This window comes from Nycticebus coucang, chromosome 9 (assembly GCF_027406575.1).
Source record: "Nycticebus coucang isolate mNycCou1 chromosome 9, mNycCou1.pri, whole genome shotgun sequence".
In the NCBI taxonomy this organism is placed as follows: domain Eukaryota; kingdom Metazoa; phylum Chordata; class Mammalia; order Primates; family Lorisidae; genus Nycticebus; species Nycticebus coucang.
The window spans coordinates 112,697,445-112,715,618 of NC_069788.1; the positions used below are offsets into that span (position 1 = coordinate 112,697,445).

Sequence of the window (18,174 nt, forward strand, 5' to 3'; positions counted from 1 at the left end):
TTTAGAAAAGTAGGGACTTAAATCAAACTATAATACTTTACCGTGCGTCTCCACTTTCCCTAATCCGAACAGAGCTGCTAGAGCGGTACTGCCCCTTTAAGACCTGCTTGCTCTCGGGCTCTACAAAAGGGAGTGACCTCTGGGCTTTGACAGCTCCCCTAATAACTACCAACGCTCAGGCCCCGCCCACATAGCGACCAGCCGCACTGATTGGCCAGCGGGCCGGTATCCCGTGCTCTGATTGGCCCGCCGCTTCCCCTGAGCGAACCTTTAGAACTCTGAGACAGACAATATTCTGTTACATTGTAGCAAAATGGCGACTGTCATTCACAACCCCCTGAAAGCGTAAGTAAGACTAAAAAATGTACATATTCCGCGTGGTTTCAATATGAAAAAAAAAGGCGCCTTCTGCGTGCGGAGCGCTGCCAATGCACTGCGCTTGCAGGCGACTCCAGCCGCAGCGGGGCTTCTCGCTTCTTTCAGCTCTTACTTCTTCATCTTTTTTTTTTCCCAACGCGCAGAAATGTCAGGAGAGGCAATTAACAAGAAGAAAATTGTTACGATTGTGTTCTGCTAAACTGGCTAACAGAGAGGGAGGGAGCGAGAGAGAGAGGTTCCGGCAGAGAAGCCAGGCTCAGGAGCGCTTAACAGCTAGGGGGGTCGTGGGCGGCTCGGGGACTGCACGGTCCCTGGAGTCCCCCGCGTCGCCGGGCGGCGAGCGCGGCGCCGGCGGAGCTGGGGACGAGCGTCGGGTAGGGGCTGCCTCCGTGCACTTGGCCGAGTCCCGCACTCGCGGAGCCCGCGGCCCCCTCCCCGCGGCTGGGTCCGCCTGGTCCCGCGGACGGACCGTGGCGGCTCCGGAGTTTGCAGGGCGCGTTCCGCCTTGCGATCGCTCCGAGGGGAGTTTGTGCAAACCTTCCGGAGTTAGGAGGACGGCGAGCGGAGCTGCGGGTCCCGGGAGTCCTGGGGTCCAGGTGATTGCCCAGGGCTTTCCCCTGCAGCCCCTGATCCTGAAAGCGCTCCCGGCGGTCGCCGCTGTGTCTACGTGTGTGTTTGTGAGCGAACTGGCTGTAGTGAATTAACGACTCAGCTTAACTTGGGCTTCATTTGTACACGGGGGAGCTGCGGGTCTGATGAATGGTGTTCTTGCCACCCCGGGCGGGAAGCCGAAGCGGGCCAAGAGGCGGTTTGGGGCTGGGAATCGGCTGCTTGTGCTCTTGGCCTGAGCGAGGGGCAGGTGCCTCTGGCCGCCTCGGGGAGACTTTGAGCGGTTGCCCAGATCCGGGACGGAGGGGGGCGGGCTGGGCGAGGACTCGCGGGGCCAGTGCCCGGGTCCGACAGCCCATTCCTGCCTGCCTTCCTCCTTCTTTTCATTCTGGCTTCCTTCCTTCCTCATTCCAGTCGGTGGAACTGTTAAGCCGCCAAGTCCGCTCGCGATCGCGGAGCGGGGGGTGGCCTCGTAAAACTATTGTTGCTGTAAAAGGGGCGCTGATGGAGTGATGTTGGCAGAAGGTGGCACCCTCGCTATCGCGGCGCGACGTGGGCTCAGGATTCCACTTCCTTGGACTAGGACCTCCCCGCCCGGTGGAAGCCACGGCGAGGGTAGAGGGAGGTGCGGGGCAGGGGTTGTTGCCTGCTGGATTCTTCACGGTGCGTGGCCAGTGTCGACCACGGTTCTTTTAACTCTGGGCATCCGCGTCCTCACCTCGGGCGCCTCCTGGAGTTGAAAACCAGGTTCGCGCCGGGGGGCGGCAGGAGGATTCCCGTCGCGCAGGAACGCGCAGGGAGAAGCGGACGTGTTTGCACCAGTACCTCTCCCACCAGTAACAAGGAATAGGAGTAGGAATTTCCCAGGCTTTGGAGCGTACGTACATTAAAGCTGCCATTAAGAGGACACTAGAAGCTGAGTCTGAACCGAGAGGAAGGAGCTCCCAGCTTCGGTTATCGCTAGGTAGCTCGGGTACACTGCGCTTGAACGCCACGGCGATTCACCCAAGAAAGAAAATGTTTTATGGCCGAATAAATGGGCGTAACTTCGCCGCATCCTTGCTCCCGGTTGCTTTCGCCGAAACGTCGCTGACGCTGTGAGTTTCTACCTACCCCACAGCTGATTTGCAGTTTCCCTAGTTACAGCCAAAATCACACAGCCGGGCTGATGGCACCTGGCAAACTCAAGTTAGACAATCTATTTCACATGTGCGCTGCGTTTGTTTGCTGTTGAGAAAGCCGTACGGTTGTTACCCGGGAGCCCGCCTGGCGCGGGTGGGCGCGCTATCTCCACGCTCCGTGGTTCCCCTGCTCTGAGAATTTCTTTTCTTTCTTTTTTCCCCCCTTTTTTGACCGAAGAAGGGTGCGTGTTTGGGGAGGGAGTCGGTACGAGGTGGGGTTAGAGGTGGGGGAAGGGATAGAGAGGCGGCAAAGGGCGGCTGGTTAGTGGAATTAGTTCTGAATTGTACTTCGAGTAATTATAAACAGTTGCACTGTGATGTATTTGTAATTATGTGTCGCCACGCGCGCACCAACACACAAGCACACACACAACACCCCAGTCTGCTTTTCCTAGGTGGGAGTTGAGTGGTCATTTTTAATTAGCCGTTCCTTGCTCCTTCTGCATCCCAACCCCTTTCCCTTGGAGTAGGGGTGTAAACAATACCGTTCCCCTTCCCCGCCACTACCGCCGACGACCCGGCGAATCTCTTGCGCCCCGGACGGTTTTTAACAACTCCTAACGCAGGAGCACGCACCTTGCTATCGGGAGACCGGCACCATCTGCCTTTATTTTATTAAACAACTTGTTTAATAAAACATCTTATATATTTCATTTGTTTTTAAAAGTTGCTGATCAGGAAACAATACACACGTGAATAAATTATGCATGGGGTAAATTGGAACAAAGCGCAGAGACGCGTCAAGCCGAAGGGATGGACGGGGGTGCAGGGAGGCTTGGAGAGCTACGTTTGTTATCCTCGTGTGTCCCTCCTGACAATGAAACAGAGCTGAACGATATTAGCATTTTCTCTGTGTGCGTTCTCTCTCTCCTTAAAAAAAGAAGCAAACAAGTCAACACCTCGGACGCCCCCTACAGAAACTGGCCACACAAAGGTTTCCTGTAGGATTGCGGGGTAAAGTGGAGGTAGTTAATATGCCGGGAGGAAACCAGCTCAGGTTTCCTGCAACACCCACGCAGGGCTCTGCCTACTCTCTGTGTGGGCTATTTTTCACTGCACTAGCTTTTTCCATGTGGGACATTCAATAATTCAATTAGTCGGGGTAACTGAAAGGCACAATTTGAAACTCATTGCTTTGGGGTCTTCCGTAGGGCCCTGAGCTCCTGAAGCCACATCTCCTGTCTTAGCAGTTTGGCTTTCTTCCTGCCTGCCTTTGATCTCCCCCTCCACTCCCTTTCTTTTCCCTCCTTGTTGTACCCTTAACTCTCTTCCTCTCTGAAGCTGACAGCCTGGCTTCTCTCTCTGTTGTCGCCTTTAACATCTTATTACTGCCCAACAGGGTGTTAGAAACAGAAACAGGAGCTGCCTGGACTGATCAGATCACAAAGGGGACTCGGCAGGTGGCCCCACAACCAAGCAGTCACATCTGGACAAATAGAATTTAAAAGCACTGGTGGACGTGTATGATGTGTAAATGTGTATTATACATTTTTTTTAATTTAGCAGCTACGTTGTCTGAGCAAAGATGTATGCGAGTCACCCTTATTTCTTACATAGACAAGATACGGTCTGTGTAGTGAACTAATGAACGGGTGAAGGTAACAAATATGGATTTGATAAAGGACTATGTTAAAGTTAGTTACATTACATACTACGTTCTGGTTGATTTCTGCATACCTAGGAAACTTAATGCTTTTAATATAAATTCTAATCTTAATATTCTAGTTCAAGTAAACTACCTTCCCTTAAATCTGTAGTCAGCACTTTAAATAACTTTTTTATTAAATTATCAAAATCCTGAATTGTATGCATATAGTTGGGAATGTCTGCCACCTTCTGCCAGACTTGATTATGTACATAGGTATCTATTATTATAACTGCCTACTTAGAAAAGAAAAACTTATTATTTAATTATTCCACACAAACCAACAAGGTTTTACCTCAAGTAACTATTTACTTATAAAGAATGAGAGTAGTGAACTATTTTGTCACACTTATAAATGCACACACATATATGCAATTGTATTGAAACTTTTTTTTTTGTAAGGAGTTATACTTGATTGGAAGTATGTGTTTATATCCTTGTTTTGTTATTGAAGACACAACTCTGGGAGAAGCAAATATACTTACTTAGCCAAGGTCAAACGGCAGGTCATGTGTGTAGATATGGACCTCAAATCTCAGTCTCTTTATATATTCTATGAACTGAATGGAGTGTATTCTAATCTAAAGTGGTTTTGAGCATGGGAAAGTTAGAAGCCAGACCTCACTGTTACTGTAGCACACAGTTTAGATATCAGGGAGGAAGGAGTAGGGGGTCACATTCTTGGTTCTAATCTCCTCTTAGCTCTTTCTGTTGGGGTGGGAGGATGTGGGTAGGTCCTAAGTAGACAGCTTTGTAAACTTGCTGCCTTTTATGGACATTATTTTAGCCTCTTATGAAAAAGGACCCTCAGACATTTTAAGTCAACAGATTCCTGAGAACCACTTGGTCCATCTGCTCCTGGTTGCCACTGTAAATAATGCCCCCAAATTCTCCAAACTTCATTAACACACATTATTTTTCAGTGGGATGAATGTCTGATTTTGATGAGCTATCCATAAAGAAGATTAATTTCTGCCACAACCGAAGTGAAGGCACTATCACAGGGTAAACCTCTGCAAATAGCCTGGCCTGCAGACCTCGTAAGAGACATACAAGATCACCAGTGAAATGGGAGCTGCTCAGGCCCGTAAGGTGGGCTTGAAGTCAGAGTCAACACAGTTAGTGACTTCTCATCCTTCTCTCTGTTTTTTTAAATCTTGCGGGTAGCTAGAATTTGCTGTTTTAGAGCCATCTGCTCAGATTGATGCGGAAAATAAAAATGCCACGGTCGGCATGTTTTGTTTTGCGCATGTACCAGAAAAGAAATGGAAACTGAGGCTGATGTTTTAGTTTTCAAAGGGTAGCCATACTGACTGTAGTGGCAGTAGGGGCTGGGTCAGAAAAAGACACCAGAAGCCAGCCTGTTTATTATCCCAACCTCTGCAAAGTAACTTTTGTGGTTTTTTGAGTGTTTTGAAAGTCACTGGAAGACAGAAATGTAGCCAAATGTGGCAAACCTCTGGCCAAAAAAAATCCCACAACCACTGAAATATTTTTTGTCCAGTCTTGGTGTTCCATTAGGGGTCTTATGTAAGCGTGACCCTAGTTTTAAATAGTCTTTAAAGATGAAGGTATTTAGCAAGGAAAGATAAAGAGTGGCCTTGGGTAGGAGGAGGAGAATGAGTGGATAAAACCACGGTGTGGTCTGGAATTCTGAAGAGATTATCGTTTAACTTCCAGAGAGACTGTTATTATGATCCATTGCAAATCCAAAAGTTTTCTAATTGTGTGGGTGACTGTGGAGAGATGAGGTGCTGTGGGGATTTTGTAATTTGTTTTTCTTATTGGTCCGGTTACTGGTGTTTCACAGTCTGTCAACCCATATGGATGAATGGAACAAGCATCGTAAAACTGTCACTGAAAGAAGGTTTTTGAAGCCTGTGATTTGCGCTTGAGTTTTAAAAGCAGTGGTGAGGAGGTATTGGGGAGGGGTGGGTGAGAATAGTGGAGCAGACTGTGGAGAATTTGTAGGTTGTGTTTGTGACTAGTAGTGGTGGGGGTGGTGGCAAGGGAACAGAGAGAGAAGCCTTGAGGAGGCTAAAATTTAGGGGCACATTTGTAAGCAGGGAGGGGCGAGGGGATTTGGCTCAGAGCTCCTAATAATGGGGTTCAAATAGCTCAAATTGAGTCCTCCGCAACCCAGGCCTCAGTCCCGAGCCTGGGGAACAATGATGGCACATGTCTAATCCCCCTCTGCATGATCTTCTCCCTCCCTGAATCCAAGGTCTGTGGGTCTTCTCAGGTTGCTGTGAAACGATGAGTTTTTTTTGTTGTTACTCACCTTGAAAATCTGCTGTTTGTATTATCTGCATCTGGAAGCACCGCCAGCAAGTTTCCCATCCCCCGACTTTCTTTCACCTGCTCTTGACATGGCCCAGTCTCAAAGTCTGTGCCTTTTCCATATGTATTTCTCACCAGAGGCTAGTCTTTTGTAGCTTTGGTGACTCAAAGGTGATGGAGGCAGAAAAAACCCTGGAAGAGGAATTGGAGCCTTGCGCTCTGTTCCCAGCCCTGCCGCCAACTATCTCTCTGGTCGTAGACACATAACTTATTTGAGCTGGATATTCCTTTGTGTTTAAGATGAGGGTGATGCACCTTGATTGCCAAAATTTCTTTCAAGTCAACAACTCCCTAGCTCTTACTGTGATTAATTAGGACAGGGAAGATAGGGGTCTGAGTTTCAATTCTCGTATTTTTATTTCTCTATCGTATTTAAAGCTTAGTTTAGCAGAATACAGAATCCTGGGCTAAACATTGTTTTGTTTAAGAAGGCTAAAGGTAGATGACTACCTTCTTCCAGCTTGATCATCTTTTGTTTTTAAAGTGTGGCTCCCAAGAATAGTTGTAAGACTGGGAAACTCAGGCTGGCCGTGGTGGCTCACGCCTGTAATCCTAGCACTTTTGGAGACCAAGGTGGGTGTATTGCCTGAGCTCACAGGTGCAAGACCAGCCTGAGCAAGAGTGAGACCCCCATCTCTCAAAATAGCCGGGCGTTGTGGCTGGTGCCTGTAGTCCCAGTTACTCGGGAGTCTGAGACAAGAGAATCGCTTGAGCCCAAGAGTTTGAGGTTGCTCTGAGCTATGATGGCACATCACTGTATGGAGGGCAACAAAGTGAGACTCTGTCTCAAAAAAATTAATTAATTAAAAAAAAAAAAGACTGGGAGACTCTTTCACAGTTTCTCATTCTCTGGTCCAGTCTCACCACTCAGTGCTCCCACACTGGCAGTTTTAACTAGATGAAACTTCCTATCCCTCCTCAGGCCTCAGGCTCAGGCTGAGGACAATGTGGGCTTTTCCTTGGAGTCTTCCTTCTGAGAGCTTTCCTATTATTAGTATCTTCAGGAGAGAGGAATGAGGAGCTCAAAAACCATGCAGATAGTTTTTTGTTGTGAAAAAGACTGTAATCACCAAGAACAACTTTTACTTTTTTCTTCCAAAGTGTGTTGAGGGTAAAGGGGAATCAATTCTCCAGCCAATCCTAAGGATTTCATTTATCCACAATTTCTCTGGCCTCCTCCTCTACCATGGCACCTTTCTCAATTAACATGGAAATGAAGTTCTTATGTCCATTTGGACAGCCCCAGGTGCCTGGATATTTAGTGAGCTGAAGTAAGTGGACGTGTATTGATGTCTCACTGAACTTCTTCTAGAATACCATGTGTTATTGCTGAGGAAATGCAGGGGCTGGCTCATACCTGGGTATTAACAGTGTCTCGATTGGACATCATTGCCTCCCCTTCAGTGACATGTCTCTAGAACATCGCAGATTCCACTGGGGGCATTATTATCTGGTTTTTCTTTTGTTGAAAGCTCCCATGGCAATTTTCCGCAAGCCTAAAAAGGAAGAAGAGGAAGTTGCAAAACCCAGTCAGAAAAATGCACCAAACAGGTATGTAAATTCTGATACTTAAAAGAAAAGGTCTGGCTCCTGGTTCACACCTGTAATCCCAGCACCTGGGAGGCCCAGGCGGGTGGATTGCCTGAGCTCATGGGTTGGACACCAGCCTGAGCAAGAACAAAACCCCGTCTCTAAAAAAAAAAAAAAAAAAAAAAAAATAGCTGGGCAGTGTGACAAGTCCCTATAGTCCTAGTTACTTGGGAGGCTGAGGCAAGAAGATCACTTGAAGTCAAGAGTTTGAGGTTGCTGTGAGCTAAGATGTCACAGCACTCTACCAGTGGTGACCAAGTGAACCTCTGTCTCAAAAAAAAGAAAAGAAAAGAAAAAACATATGATCACTCTGATCTCCAACAGAGAGAGGTATTCCCTTAATTTTTTTTTTGAGACAGACTTACTCTGGGTAGAGTGAAATGGTGTCATAGGTGTAATAGCTCACAACAACCTCCAATTCTTAGTCCTCTTCCCTCAGCTTGCCCAATAGCTGGGGACTGTAGGCATAGACCATGCCTGGCTAATTTTTTTTTTTTTTTTTTAGTAGAGATAGGGTCTCCCTGTCCCTCAGGCTGGTTTCAATTTCCTGAGCTCAAGGGATTCTCTTGCTTTGTCCTCCCAGAGAGCTAGGATAACAGGTGTGCGCCACCATGCTTGAACTAATTTTTAAAAATGGTGGTAATATACATAACACACAATGTAATGTATTAGCCATTTTAAGCGTGTAATTCAGTGACATTAAATACATTTATAATGTTGTGTAATCCTTACCGCCATCCATTTCCAGAACACTATTATCATCCCAAACAGAACTCTGTGTCCGTTAAACAATAACTTCCTCATTCCCTGCTTCCCACATCCTTTAGTTTGTAGAACCATTCTGTACTCTATCTCTATGAATTTGCCTTTTCTAAGCACCCCCTTTAAGTGAAATCATACAGTATTTGTCCTTTTCTGTCTGGTTTATTTCACTTAGCTGAATGTCTTCAAGGGTCATCTGTGTTGTATGTGTGAGAGCTTTATTTCTTTTTATGCCCATTGTATGTATATACCACATTTTGTTGATCTATTTATCTCTTGATCGACACTTGGGTTTTTTCTACTTCTTGGCTATTATGAATAATGCTGCTATGAACATTGGTGTGCAAGTATTTGTATGAATCTCTGTTTTCATTTCTTTTGGATTTTCAATATGCCTAGCTCTTTTTTTTTTTTTTTTTTTTGAGACAGGGTCTTACTTTGTTGCTTGGGCATAAGGCCAGTGCTGCAATCATAGCACACTGCAAACTCAAAATCCTAGGCTCAAGCAATCTACCTGCATCAGCCTCCCAGTAGCTGGGACTGCAGGTGTGTGCCACCACATGCAGCTAATTTTTCTATTTCTTGTAGAGATGGGATCTTACTAGGTTGCTCAGGTTGGTCTTGAAATCCTGACCTCAAGTGATCTTCCTACCTTGACCTCCCAAAGTGCTGGAATTACAGATGTATGCCATCATACCCAGACCCCTTTATTTTTGATCTCCATTTTTGAATGTCACTTAAAATATAGGTGCTACCTTTCCAGATAGTACAGACAGCCCCACCTTGCAAAGTGAGAACAAAACAAAACAAAACTAATAGTATTATGAAATTCAATTTCTTCACCTCCCCCTCCATAGGATATCACTGTTTTTTTTTTTTTGTAGAGACAGAGTCTCACTTTACTGCCCTCGGTAGAGTGCTGTGGCGTCACACAGCTCACAGCAACCTCCAGCTCTTGGGCTTACATGATTCTCCTGCCTCAGCCTCCCGAGCAGCTGGGACTACAGGTGCCCGCCATAATGCCTGGCTATTTTTTTGTTGCAGTTTGGCCGGGGCTGGGTTTGAACCCACCACCCTCGGTATATGGGGCCGGCACCCTACTCACTGAGCCACAGGGGCCGCCCGGATACCACTGTTTTTTGGGGTATATGAAGTGGGCACCCAGAGACTTGCTTCTCCCATCCCCAGCCATGAGGATTGCCTTCTCTTTACAGCCCCCTTCCTTTGAGGGCGGGACTCCTTGTGGGGGTGCAGGGTTTGAGTTTGAGGATGTTTCTATGGGTTTAGCACTTACAGTAGTTGCCTAGTAAGGCTTGGAGTGAAGGTTCCCTAGGTCCTGTTGTCTGACCACAGGAGGTGGAAAAGGACACCTGGGATACAGGACAGCTTGAGAGTCAAGAGTTATCAATCAGTAGTGAGAAGAGTTTGTATCTCCCTTCTCTGTATGTTCTATTGTACCCAGCCTTGCTTACTTCCGAGGGACCCAAATGAAATGTATGTAAAAACATTTCAGAAGGTGGAAAGTGTACATGCAAGGTGTTACTAGGAGAACTGACTGAGTAGCTGACTGAGGCCTTCTCAGAGAGTCAAGAATACCTAAACATTATTTTAAATATTAAAACTAAAATAAACGAAATGTTTCTGGCATTCCACTTTATGTCTAATCATTGTTTCTTAGGAAATGCAAGGCCTTACTTATCCAGCTGTGTATAAATAGCCCTGGAATCTCAGTGGGATTTTCCCATGGCTGGGGTTTGAAGTAGGTGAGAGTATGAGCTGAAGGGAAGCCCTCATTTCACTTCCAATGATCAGCCCTGAACTGAGTCCACCTTCAAGATCAGAGGAAGTAGAAGCTCAGAGGGCAGAGAGGAGTACTTTTCTGGGAACTTGGGCCTTTATCCAGTCTCTGGCCCCTCCATCAACCAGGGTGATGCCGAGGGAAAGAGGAGTAAAAGCGGGACAGGGACGTGAGCAAACTGTGGACATGGGAGGCCAGCTACAGGAATGGGGTTTTAAGGATGGGCCTGGTGAGTCCTGCCTCTAATCGTAGCACTCTGGGAGGCCAAGGCTGGAGGATGGTTGGAAGTCAGGAGTTCAAGATCAGCCTCAACAAAGGCAGACCCCGTCTCTACTAAAAATAGAAAATTTAGCCAGGCATTGTGGTGGGCACCTGTAGTCCCAGTTATTTGGGAGGCTGAGACAGGAAGATTGTTTGAACCCAGGAGTTTGATGTTGTCATGAGCTAGGTCGAGGCCATGGCACTCTAGCCCAGATGACAGTGAGAGACTCTGTAGGATAAAAAAAGGGGGGTGGTTTACACAGAGGTCAGTTATGGAGAGCATTGCAGTGGTGGTCAGATCTCAGAATTACAGATGTACATCTTGTTTGCCAACCTTGGAAATGCTTCAGATTTAATCTTGCTGCCAAGTTACAACTTTGGCTTACTATAGAAGAGCAAATGAAGCAAGAAACATCCTCCCTACTCCCATATCCTCAAGCGACAGCTCTCTGTGCATTTTTGCTGCCAGTTGAGCTCAATGAGAACTGTCTCACTTTCTTGGGAGCTTCCTTCTAGTTGGTTCTTTCCTGACATCTATTGCTGGCCTGTTGGCTCAGAACTAATCAGCATAGTGTCTGCCCTCCCTGCATCTAGGAGCTCCCATGCCAATAGAAACCTCTGGTCTGTCTGTTTCTTCTTTTAGACCCTTGTTCTTTGGCAGGGCAAAGTAAATGCTTGCAAACCAGGAGGCTGGCTGCTTCTCTAGGCCTCTCCTAGGGAAAGCACTGTCAGCTGGGGGGAGTTGGGAGAGGGGAGGCAATGTGGCTCTGGTGGTGGGGGAGGGCAGGGCGGATGGGGCAGTGGGAGTGGAGAGAATATATTCTCTCCTGCTAATTATTTTCCCTGAGGACTTAGCCAATGCAGAACCATCTATTATCGTGGGAGCGCTCTATGGTGGTTCTGCCTGTGATGAATGCTAAGTGGAAACAAGCAAGAAAAATTAACAGGCGGCTGCTTCTGTCCACCTAATTAAAATGCATATCCAAATGCATAATTCCTTATGTTTCCCCATGCACACACTCCCCTTCCGATCCCAATTCTATGGAGGAGAAAAAACACTTTCCCCCAATCATTTCTCTTGATTATATTTTCATCAAGGAAGGACTGAAGGGTTTCCCTTAGAATAGAGAAGGGCCTGTTCTTCTAACATTTTGAAAATTGCTGGCTTTTGACTGAGATTGGGCCTGAAAATGCTAAGCTTTGTGTTTTTTTTTGCTTAAAATTAAAAAACAAACAAACAAAAAACCTATCTAATTGCAGAAAAAAGGAATAAGGAAAGAAGTAAAAAAAGAGAGAAAAAGAAAAAGTTTCCACTATTTCTGCTGACCTTTTAGTTTTGTGCTAAAAGTCTGGCTTGGATCGGCAATGAGAATTCTGAAGGTCTTTTCTCTCTCCTCGTTCCCTCCGTTCTTTTCTTTGACTTTGTACTGCTTCTCCCAGTCCCCCAAACAAACGTAACTCAAGCTTTGTGGAGAGATTTTAGAAGAGTAAGACACGTATAGCTCCCTTTGCAGATCAAGTGGAGAGAAAAAAACTAAAACCCTCTGCATTTGGGGGCAGAACCGCAGTGCAGACATGACGATCCTAAGCACGATCGGAATCAAACAAACAACACCTCTTCGTTGCTCTCTCCTGGCTCTTCATTTACCCCGCTGATCATTTTCTCTCTCTGCGAAGAACAACTTTATTCAGTGGTCATGAAATATTTAATAAAATATGAAACTTAAGTCACTGTGTTCAGTTTGCGTTCACAGCTGGCTCTGTGGCAGGCCCCCCTCCCCCAGCCAGCCCCCCCACCCTTGAAGCCCCCTCACTGCCCTCCACAGCAGCCCCAGCTGTTGATTTATCAGGGCTGGCCGGCTCAGCAGTGCATGGAGATTGCTTTTAATTAACTCTCTTCATTTTTCCCAATCTTCAGGGAGCAGCAGCGCTTTAATTATTTTAATATTTTATCTGGATTTATACCCGCCTTATTTGTTGTTGTTTGACTTCCACATTTGTTCTTCCTAAATCGCTTCCAGACTGATAAATTTATTTGCCCCTTTCCCTCTACCCCTAAGACCTTTCAAGAGAAGGGATAGTGGGTTTCAAAGAAGGCTGTCTTCCCAAGCTGCCCACTGTCCGTCTGCACAGGGAAAGGTGCCCAGCTGTTGGCCTGTGTGATGGTTTGGACTGGAAACTTCGGTTTAGGAAATCCATCTCACCTGGCTCTTGGCCGAGGGAGTTTCTGAGCTTTTCATTAAAAAAAAAAAAAAAAAAAATTGGTTTTCTGCCTCACAGTTTTGTGCTTGCTGCCTCTGTAAAAGTGAGAGAGTTGGTTAGAAATTTCTTCCCTGGTTTCACTGTTCCTTGTAGTTTGAGGCCACATCCTGCCCAACCCAACCTTATGTAGTTCAGTGGGAGGAAAGTGACCACAGGGCAGGGCTGGATGTAGGTTCAAGTCTTCATGCCACTTTATGTGTCTTTAGGTATGGCTGGGATCTGTTCAGCACCTGCAGGGAAGAATAATGGCAGGTATGATTGGAAAGGAAGTGAAGAGGTGCCAGTTCTCTACCCGAGGCTGCCTTCTCCTTCAGCCCTTGGTTCCCCTTCTCATGCCCAGAGGTGGGAAAACACGCAAGCATCAGAACCCCTCCCAGCTTCCCCCTACCAGCTTACTTTTGGCTGCAGTCTGCTCCTTCCCCCAACAGCCCCAGAGAGCCTGGCAGACACTCACATGGGGGCTAGTTTTCAGAACTAGCTTGTCCACAAAATGCCCCTTTTGGCATCTCGGTTTGGCCGTGTCTTCAGGGTTACCTGTTGCTAGGCAACTGCCAACTAAAGTTTGTGGTGGGATTGCCCCAGGTGACTTAGTGTCCACCCTTAGGGACTTTGATTTGCAATACTGGCTTGGGAACAGGAAGCTGAGAGCTTCTTCCATGGGCCTTTATGGAAAGAGGTACTGGTTTTGAAAAGTCTAGCCCAGAGCCTAGCATGCAGTCAGTATACATAAATGTCTGTTTTGGTGATGCAAACAGTGGTTCCCTCCCATTTCCTTGGACTAGGATGCTCTTCTCATCTGTTAGCTCTGTCAGTTCTGAAAACCTACAATGTTGGGGCCTAAGCTGTATGCAGGACACAGGGGAAATGTGGCTTCTACTCCATAGTCTAGTGAGGCTACTCAGTGTCCTGGGTGTTTCTTTACTTTTCCTTGGCAAGCACAGAATCGTATCAAGGGTGTGGATTGACTTCCCAGAAAAAAAACTTGTAGGTGTGAACATCCACATGGCTTCATGGGATTCGAAGACCTCGAAGGGCCCATGTGCTCCAGGGCAGAAACCTCTGCTGAGAGATGTGGCGAACTCATTAGTCTGAAGGGCTTGGTATCCCTGCTCAGAGACAGCTCCTCTCATATCCACCTGTGGCATCCCACCAGCCTGCCAGTGGCGCCTCTCGGCCGTACCTGCCCCTAGATGTCCTTGGAGCATGTCTGCCTGCTCACCTCCCAGACAGTTCGTGTGGGCCCTCTCCCTGGTGAAGGCCTTGCAGACCCTCAGGTAGAACTGGCCACACCTACCCTGGCCACACAGTTCCTGGCATGCTCCTCTCTCCACCACTGAAGTACTTGGCTGTGGTCAGGATGTGAGGCCCTGGAAGGCAGGGGCAGTGGCCACTTGTCGCTTTCTAGCTCAGTGCCTAGCCTGGGGGGCATTCAGCAAACGTGGGGAATAGAATAACTGAGTGGATGAACCCAGCGAATAGGCACCCTGCTCTGCTGCCTAACCTTGCTTCTAGCCCTTTAGTGTTGATATGTTTCTCTTTCTCTTCCTCGAGCAGCCAGAGTTTGGAAAAGGAAGCAGAATTCCTCCACAAAGATCCTTCAATTTTAGGAGTCAGGAAACAGACCAGGCTTGGTCCTACTTGCACGTAGGATGTGCAGTTGTGATGTGTGGCAGCCTCACTCTTTCCAGCCCCTGTCTCTTCCTCACTGTACCCTGCAGATCTAAAAACTTTGCTTTTCCCCTTTGGTCTTGGAAAGTAAAGGGAAACTTTTTGCTTTGCTTTCATTCAAGGAATACATGACCCCTGTCTTGTGAATAGCCACAGATAAAACAACCACATTCTTTGGACCACCTACTATGTGTTCAGCAGTGTATGGGATTGCCTTTAGCCTTATTTATACCAGATGACTTTTTTGGATTTTTAAGAGAAGACCAGAAGATGCAGATACTGTAAAGGTTTAGCCCAAAGTTGGGCTCTGGTGAGCGTCTATTTCCTGTTCAATCCAGCTTTGGCTGAAGCTTTATCCCAGTCACTGTTTTCAGGTACATCTTTGCAAAAGTGCTTTCTGTGTCCTTTCATGGTACCTATGCCGAGATAGGTGGTGACTTTCTATGATTCAGTGTCCCAACCAAGTACAACGCAGATAACTTCATCTGACAATGAAACAAAAAGGAGGCCCTGGGGATTGTGCAAGGGCCTTTATCCCTCATACTGGGAGACATACAGATATCAATCTATCATTCTATTTTAACTTTTGTATGTCATGTCTTGGCTTTTCCACCCTTCAAATCATACTGTGTTGGGGGCCATTCAAAGAAGATACCACCATGGAGAGGCCTGACAGAGAAAGATGAAGAGCCAAGGTGGAAACAAACTCTGGAGTCAAGTTTTAATTTGGATCCTGGTCTGGTGGACATCCTTCAATGTGGAGAGCCAGAGAAAATGCTGACAATGTGAAAACTATAGAAGCAGAATCGTACAAAAATGTCAACTCAGAAAGATCATGTTGTACCAGCACCTACTTCCCAAAGTAACTTTCTCTCTCTCCCACCCCCTTCAGTACAGAGGGTGACAATGGGGCTGTCCAGTTCCTTGTGCTCTTTTAAGTATCCCAGTATAACAGATACTTATACATATTCTGTCCTTTTATCTAATCACACGTATCTCGGGGGGATGGGAAACAGGTTACGACCACTTGATTTTAGGTCAGTTATACACAAGGTACGGGAGATGAATACTAATCTATAGGCTTCTGTGAAATTTAGAAAGTTCCCATAGTTCCCTGGTCCAGAGCACAGCAGGGAGAATTATTTGCCATCCCAGGGGCCAGGGATTCCAGCTAGTATTGGGGACAGATTGGAGGCTGGCTGGTTTGTGAGTCTGCATCTCGGTACTTTCTGAGACCTAGCTATCTCTTGCTACCCTTGGAACCATGGGACTCTTGTTTTATCATTTTATGATCTGCTAAAGTGAGAGGGCCCAGTGACGTCAGTCGCTCTTCTGGAGATCACTTGTTCTCATCCCTTACCTGCCTGGAATGAGTTCTTTTTCCTGAGAAATACAGAACAAAAGAAGCTTTGATTGGTGGGACAACCTGTAGTATTGCCCAGTGTTGTCCCAAGTGTCTGTCTCTTTTGCTGCCCAGACTAACTGGTCTGTGCAACATCAAAGCTTAGTCTAACACATCTCCACCTTTCTCCAACACCCAGGGCCAGCAGCCTTGGGCAGTCCAGGCCCCTGTCATCTCTCCTCTAGGCCCTTCAGCAGCTTTTCATATCCCTGAGAAGAAAAGGCCACTGGTAACCTTATTATTTTTCTTTTGCTTTCTGCTTCTTATTTCATTTCTTGACTCAGAGCTAAGTTATCTCAAGGCCCCCTGGGCCCTGGATAGAGGAATAATCCATTTAATGCTTAATATCAAGTTTTGCCCCTCCCGTCTAGGTCTCCTTCTGACCCTTTGTCCCCTTTGTCCATTACCTATTTACTTTTTTTCCCTTTCCCCCATGAGTAGCACCTTGATGAAAGAGCACTGAAGGGGCACCAAAGGGAGGGAAGAGTATTCTGGCTTTGTCCCAGGGAGGACCCATTTTGTTTCATGAGCATGGGGATGGGGAAAGGGAAGTAGGAAAAGGACGGTGGGTATATCCAGCAAAGACTGTGTCCACGAGAGAAGCAACGGGGCACATTAGGTTCCATGGTGGTGAATACTGTGCTAAATGATTGGTCCAGGCCACGAGGGGTCCTTGCAGTCAGAAGAGAGAAATTGGATCCTGTGGTTGGGATGCAGAGAAGGCTTCAGGGAGGAGCTGAGTATAGGACAGTGGGGTCAGGTTAGGCTCAGTGAAGAGTGAGGCTGGGGAATTTCAGGCATGAAAGGAAAGTGAACAAAGACTTGGAAAGCATTTGAATGATTCCTTAGAGCTCCGGTAGCCAACCCCTGGGCTGCAGACAGGCACAAAGGCCTGTGGCTCGTTAGGAACCAGCTGCACAGAAGGAGGTGAGCGGCAGATGAGCCAGGGAGCAAAGCTTCATCTGCACATATGGCCACTCATTGCCAAGCTCCTCCTCCCATTAGATCTGGGGTGGCCTTAGGTTTTCACGAAAGCATGAACCCTAAACTGTGCATGCGAGGGAGCTAGGTTATGTGCTTCTTATGTACTAGGTTATGTGCTCCTAATGCCTGATCTGAGGTGGTGATGCTAGAGCTGGGGAACAGTTGCAAGTACAAAATGGGACCATCTAGTTGCAGGAAAACAAGCTCATGGCTCCCATGGATTCTACATTATGGTGAGTTGTATAGTTATTTCACTAAGTATTACAATGTAATAGTAGAAATTATTCCATTATTCGCCTAGTGTGTATCGTTTGCACTTTAATAGAAATAAAGTGCAAAATAAATGCAATGGGCTGGAATCATCCTGAAACACCTCCTACACCCGGTCCATGGAAACCCCCCACTCCCTATCCCCAGTCCGTGGAAACTTTGTCTTCCATGCAAGCGGTCCCTAGTGCCAAAAAGGTTGGGGACTGCTGCCTTAGCGCATCCCCTTCCTTTCTGGGGTAAGTCAGGCCAGATGGGAAAGAATTGTCCATCTCCAGTCACTCCCCTGGAGGTTAGGAATCCTGCCCTAAGTGGTTGGACTGAATCTGGTCCTTGTTTTCCTTAGGGGCCTGAACTGGTTGAGCCACCCATTCTGTCAGCTGCAGGGCAGTCCTATCCAGCTGTATGAAGGGATTTGCTCAGTAGGGCAGTCTCTTTCCTTTTCTATGCTGGAGTCACTATCCCTTTTCTTTACCAACAACAATGATAACCTGTGAATGGTGTAAATAAAATATACAGATCCAATCCAGACAGGAAAACATAAATGTTGACCCATGCAGCTTAAACCTGGGTGCCCTGAGTTTCTTGATCCAAAAGGGGGAGGATGAGGCTGCAGGTCTCTGAGACAGTGTGGGTCCTTCTGGGGTCATTGCAGTGGTTTATTCTGAAGGTAATGCTTCCCCATTCCCACCCAGCCACCCCTGTTACCTGCTCAGCCATCCATCTGCATGCCGGCCACTCCCTCCTACAGGAAGTCCCTGGGCCTAGGGAGCTAGCTTTTGGGGAAGACTGGATGTCACACAAGTCCTTGGGGTTCCTCAGAGCCTTGCACGCTTTGTAAAGCTCAGATTCTCCATCCTAGGGGAGTAGGTGTGTGGTGAGCAGTTACCGTGTGACCCATGGCTTGGGAGCATGCACTAGAGCAGTGGTTCTCAACCTTCCTAATGCCGTGACCCTTTAATATAGTTCCTGTGGGTCACAACCCAAAGGTTGAGAACCACTGCTCTAGAGGCAGAGATTCTGGGTT

At 47.1% G+C, this 18,174-nt stretch overlaps 1 protein-coding gene across 7 annotated transcripts in view; it reads left to right on the forward strand.

The window, feature by feature from the left end:
• The first annotated feature begins 291 nt into the window (after positions 1-291).
• The window catches only part of DPF3 (double PHD fingers 3), a 291,411-nt gene continuing 273,528 nt past the window's right edge, over positions 292-18,174 (forward strand). For 6 of the 7 annotated variants that reach the window (XR_008382506.1, XR_008382509.1, XR_008382507.1 and 3 more), the window contains exon 1: positions 307-345. Coding sequence is in view for 3 of the 7 variants with exons in the window: in XM_053602718.1 (XP_053458693.1) it covers positions 314-345 (32 nt within the window). In the remaining 4 variants the exon portion in view is untranslated. Of the gene's footprint in view, positions 346-18,174 lie in introns of all 7 variants that reach the window. The other variant, XM_053602716.1, reaches the window with a different exon arrangement.